Source organism: Semicossyphus pulcher, unplaced genomic scaffold, assembly GCF_022749685.1.
Source record: "Semicossyphus pulcher isolate SPU_LCO1_2020_fin unplaced genomic scaffold, fSemPul1.0.p SCAF_8, whole genome shotgun sequence".
Classification (NCBI taxonomy): Eukaryota; Metazoa; Chordata; class Actinopteri; order Labriformes; family Labridae; genus Semicossyphus; species Semicossyphus pulcher.
In genome coordinates this window covers 9,687,930-9,693,929 of record NW_027211759.1, presented here as the reverse complement: position 1 = coordinate 9,693,929, position 6,000 = coordinate 9,687,930, and the positions used below count along the sequence as shown (strand labels likewise).

The 6,000-nt window shown below is 41.4% G+C and overlaps 1 protein-coding gene across 1 annotated transcript; it reads right to left on the bottom strand.

Annotated features, from left to right (window-relative positions):
• On the bottom strand, positions 1 to 4,346 carry adck2 (aarF domain containing kinase 2). Its single transcript, XM_069686143.1, has 8 exons — positions 3,428 to 4,346; positions 3,187 to 3,333; positions 2,821 to 2,949; positions 2,551 to 2,646; positions 2,149 to 2,427; positions 1,742 to 1,870; positions 1,132 to 1,185; positions 1 to 178 (listed from the first exon to the last, which is right to left on the bottom strand). Exons 1-8 carry the CDS (start codon positions 4,310 to 4,312, stop codon positions 38 to 40), a joined length of 1,860 nt encoding a protein of 619 aa, XP_069542244.1. The 5' UTR covers positions 4,313 to 4,346; the 3' UTR covers positions 1 to 37.
• Positions 4,347 to 6,000: the final 1,654 nt, after the last annotated feature.

Here is a 6,000-nt window from a genome sequence, read left to right as displayed (position 1 = left end):
TACCTGTATATGTGTTTGTATAATGTATGTGTGTGTGTCAGAGCAGTGAGGCACAGTTCTTTAGCAGCAGCGGTTTGGCCAAATCCAGAATGTCCAAGTTTGGATCCAGTGACCTGCCCAGACCCTCCAGCACCATGATGGCAAACACAATGGAGGCAAAATTACTCTCCAGCTTCACCTAGAAAACAATCAGAAACAACATCAGTAAGTGAAGACATCAGAGCTCATTTAAGCTGTCAAAGTGCAGTCTGTTACAGGGTCAAACTACAAAACAAAGCCTGTGCAAGCACTGGTTACAAGGTCAATTTTGTTAAGAGATCATAATTGTTTCTGAAATAAGCTTTTATCCTTTTAAACCAGATGGAGATTTGTTCATTTCATCAGTGAGGGGAATCCTATTCAGTCCAATTAAAGCCTGTCTAAATGTCACTGAAATCTCAAAGGAGCAGTTCACCCCTGGAAAAAGCCACTGTCAGTCAAAGCTGGTGTTCTCTGTAATCGATAGAAGCAATAATATTTGAAATTGGCGCCATAGCTGTGGAGAAAGTTGTACAAACCGCTCGTGGTTTCGCCCGTTCTACATTCCTACAACACCCAGCGTGCATTGTGCCCCTCCCTCTGAAAGGAACGGGCCAGCGAGAGACGCTGGAGTGAAATACTAGTTTTCCAGTCAAGGACAATGATTGCTGCAGACAATGGCTCAGAGCGGTACAGAATCCGAAATAGGACGAGAATATTAATAATATAATATACCGGTGGATCGTCTAAAAATCTTCAGGTCTGCAGTCTACATTTTAAACCTGACGACTTTGAACGAGACATGACATCAGAGGCGGGCGTCCTAGATTGAGGAAGTGTAGTTTATCGAGCTCCCTGGCCTCCGCCAGATGACGTGTTTTACATAGTCTGGTGGAGGTTTTCCAGGGCCCATTGGAGAAGCGGATAGCGTACTCCAAAGGCACAGAGCTAAATTGCTTTTTTTCCCCTACCATAATGGCATTAGCTCCCCATAACAGCATGATAGGACTGTGGTTGAAAACCGGTGAACTGGCCCTTTAAACTAAAAGAGTAGCGGACTGAGCCACATGAGTGTTTGTTCACCATGATGAATGTAACCTCCTGGTGTTCTACCTTGTGTTTGATGAGCAGACCAAAGACTCTGGAGAGCAAGTCACCCACTTGGATCTATAAACGAGAAAAACACAATTAACAGAACACAACGTTAGCAATAAGTAATTCCTATTTCCTTAAGTCTCTGGCTGACATCAGCTGTTTTTGAGGAGAACCTGGCAGGGTTTATTTTCCTCTTTAAAGTTCCTGTTATAAAATATATATGAGTTACCTTACAGAAAAACATTTCTGATAATAATGTTAGGCCTTTGCAAAGCAGTGAAAGCTTCTGGGAAATTAGTAAAACCATGAGGCGAGGATTTAACTTGCACACGTTTTCAGCCTACAAAGAGGCAACAAAGAGAACAGGACACCATGCAAAAATAATAAAAACTAACATTTCCTATTAAATCATGATAGAGCACGAAAGAAGCACACAATGCAAGCCAGAGCCAGACAGAAAACATATCAAACCACAGTGTATTATTGTAATAATCAACACATGTTTAATGTCTTTTACAGCTGAATACAGTAACATAACAAGCATGGCCATCATAGTAGCCATCCTGATGCAGCCTTTCCAAGAGGAAAAAATGAGACACAATGAGACAGCAAAAATCTCAGTAAGTACCTTTCCAAGAGCGAGGGGGATGCTGAGGGCGTGGTCCACCAGCTGGGCCATCTCCTTCTTAAACTGTGGAACATCTTTGCACTCATTAGCACGAGCATGATTCAGGATCAACTCTGCCACTCGCTCACCCTGTGCAAAGACAATCAAAACCACAGCGACAGTTAGTCTGAATGTTTTCTTTGGTTTAAGGTTACATACCTCTCCTGTCTGCTATTTTTTTAATCTAAGAAATACTTGGATCTATATCCATCTATATCATTAAATACCTATAAATAGGCAAACACCTACACATGTTAAATAATATTAAGTAAATGGCAAGGTAACACTTAAACAGAATCACTTAAAGGCACAGTTACAGTAAAAGTATTTCCGTCACTAGGTTTGGTATGTACCCTCTCCCTCCTCACCTGACGCAGCACCACAGCAGTAAAGACTGCCTTGAAGTTGGCAAGATCGTGGTCGCTGAGGTGGGCTACGATCCCGGCGTCCAGCAGCACCAGCTGGAGAGGATGCGGCTCTGGTCTTACACTGACCACCACCGTGTCCCACAAGTCAGTGAGGGTGGTCTTACCATGGGCCTCCCCTGAGACACCAGTCCCTTCACTGGTACCAGGAGGAGGCCCCAAACACCGGACCAGAATGTTCCCCGGATGGAGATCACCGTGGACAAAGTTATCAATGAAAACCTTCAATACAGACATAAAAATGGAGACGGTACTAACAGTTTAATATAATCTGAGAAATAAACATTTAATAATGTTATTTTAACAACTAGATGGAGCTGTTTTCCAGCAGTTTACATATCTCACCATCTTCAGCATCGTGTCTACTCCCATCCGTGCTATCCTCTGCTTCACCTCCTGAGGAATCTCAGAGCGCAGGTAATTTGATATAGGCTCACTCTCCTGAACAAAGACAATGAATATAAAAAATAAAGAATTGTATCTACATCTACGCTTTGCCTAGAAATCATATTTTTTCTGTAACATATGTTGAGTTTGAAAAAAAAACACACTATTGAAATAGTTTTAACCCTTAATCATTTAGTCAGTGTTTTCCATAGATCCCTCTGTACTCACTTCAAACGTTTCCACTAAAATGGTCCTGGTGACAAATGGTCGTAATGGAGTTGGGAACTTGACATAATTCACATCGCGGAAATTCTCACGAAAACGCTCCATGTTCTTCGCCTCAAAACGGAGATCAATCTGAAATAATAGTTCAAATAGATCACTTAAATATGAAACACATCCAGCTGTAAATCTGATTTAATATGCCTTAAATGTAGACACCTCAGTTATATTACTCTTTCGAATTGAGCTATTTAACACTCTGCCCTCTATATAGACAAGCACATTTATTTAAAGTCATCTTTGTTGACCAAAAAAGACAGATTGGCTTCTGTATCTGATTTAATATAAATAGGGGGGTCTGAATATTCCTACCTGTTTGGTCATGAGTTTCTCAAACTCATCTACTATCTCACACAGACTGAGCCACTTGAGTCCAGGCAGACACTGCAGGAGCCAACTTCCCGCTTTCATCAGCAGCAAGTCAATTTCCACCTGTCTCCTGACACCTGGATGGATCACCTGTTATACACCAGAAATAAAAACAACATCCACTGACAGGCGTAAAAACAAATACACATGATCAACAGAAAGTGAGACTAATTTTTATGCTCACCTTGATGGCAACAGGTATCAGATGCTCCTTCTCTGGGCTTCTCTCCATATGTTGTCCGTCTGGGTGACTTTTTTCCTCATACCTCTCCTCCTTCTTACCCCCCCTCCACAGCTGCCGCAGGGACCTGACCACTCCTCTCAGACCAGGGATCTCCCAGGCTTCTAGCAAGTCTTCTTTCTCCATCTGCTCCACCAGTGACTGAAAGGCTGGGTCCTCCACCTGATCCGCCTTTGCCCAGCCTCGGTACACCTGTGCCACACATCCTGAACCCACTGGCTCTTTGCTGTCAAACTCTAAAACCCTCCTCCAGCCCTCCCCAAAGGCCCTCCGCAGACACTGCTTGGTATGGGACCAGGAGTGAGGGCGTACCTTAACGTGCAGCCTGGAGAAGCGTTCACAAAACTCCTGAGAGAAGATGTCCCGCCTGGTGCTGGCCCACTGCCCCAACTTGATGAAAGTGGGACCAGATGTTTCAGTCACCCACAGCAGAGCATCCAGCCAGCGGGATGCCCAGCGAGCAGACACCAGAGCCAAGGGGGAGAGGAGGAGAAGGGGGCCAAATTTGAGAAGCAGCACCAATGCACGAAGGCTGAGGCGGAGAAAAAATATAATGTTGTGCACCTGGACCCTAGCTAAAGACTTTCTTTCAGTGGTTTGGGATGGAAGAATTGCTTCTTGGCATCTGGCTGCACAAGATGATGCATTGACTGCACCAAAACACAACAATGTAACCTTGGGTACCTGGGTTAAAATCTGTCCTCTTTTAACTAAACATGTCCTGGAGGTTTGGATGAGTCTGATTCTGGCAAAAGAGCCAGCTCTCTGGAAAGAATACCTCAAGTTCAGAAGCACTGCTCTTGCTCCAAAGGCCATCATGGTCATCATAAAAAAGCTCTGTTAGCTCAGTCCAGGAGGTGAAGTGGTCCACATGTGCCTGTCCTGTATTGCGAAATGCCCTATTGCAAAATAATCATTGAAGCACGACTGCTCAAACTCGAAAAAATCTCTGGTCCATCTCTGGAGTTTTTGCAGGGATACCCTTAAAATAAGATGCAAGCTGGATTAAAGCTACATCAAAATAGCTACCAGAAAATGCCTATTTTTCTACGAATTCATGCAGTAATTTCAACTGACGGTCAGTGGCAGTTACTGTCGCTTCCGGTGAACGGAAATAAACTTATTTTTTTCCTTTTCCCATTGTCGAGAAGTGAGATACTTCATGGTTTAGCTCGCGTTAACGAACTGGTAAAAAGTATCATCCATTGGCATTGAAAACAACATGAAAATAGCAGCCGCTGCACTTCCGGGTATGACGTTTCGCCGACTAGGTCACATGATTTCGTGCTTAAAGGCGCGAGGTCATAACAAACAAAAAAGAACAGGGAAAAGAAAATGTGAAGGGCTCTAGAGAGATTTGCGTTGCCGTGTACGCTCGTTAGCTTTAGCCCATAAAAAGTCGTGTTTCGGTTATACAAAAACATAAAATATTCTAACCGTGTTTTTCTGGATGAAAAGACCAACTGACGGAGCTCGCGCAGCATGTTTTCTTAGCTTAGTCCATACAGTCATTGGCTAAGTCTAAACATCCAGTTAATAACTACATTTTAACGTTACGCATATTAAACATACAATATCTTACACATTTTTCTTAAGTGCTGTGACGTCAACTGTCCCACAGATGGAGACATATCACACATTATACCCTCTTCTCCTCCTCTCCTCTTCAGAAGAGATTTAGAAGGAAGGAAGGTAAGGTAAGATATCAAAGAATACAAATACAAAAGTGCCCTTTTCTCTTTTTCTTCATTACAGTTGAAATGTGCTTCCCATAGAAGTTTATAATGCTACACAACTAAGAGTTTCCTTATTATATAGAGTAGACATTTACAGCTTAGAAAGAAAACATTTTTATGTAGAACTTTTCCAAACAGTAGTTCAGAACTTTACAGGAGAAAAGGAGAAAGAAGTAACAGGTAATTGAGTTTTAATTTACTTTTAAACGACTTCTACTAAATTGTCTCCTTAACCAATTTATCCTTATACCAAAAACAGTGAATGTAAAATTACACAAATTAAATCTGTAGTATTCTATATGTAAATGTTCATAATATACATTATTAAGTTATTATTACCATACCATGCTGTATATTATATTACACTATACTATATGACTACTATATTATTGCAATTTTTACCATTATATTACTTACAAACTGTATTTATTTGCCACTTTATATTGTACCATATGGTAAACCATAGACCTCATACCATACTGTATCATCTCATCCTGCATACCATGTCACTTTAACTTGTTACTTTATCTTGTCACTTACTCCTACTTGTATAACAGCTGTATATACCTCATACTTTGATTTTTGTTTATTTTATCTATTCTTATTTTTTTTTACTGTGTTTACTTACTTGCTATTTTGTCTTTGTACTGCTGCAACACCTGAATTCCCCCTCTGGGGATCAATAAAGTATTATCTTATCTCTTAATTGTTGGATGCTCAAACAAAGGATGTTCAGGATTCTCTCAAATAAGTCAAAGAGAGGTAAAACTTCCTCCCATT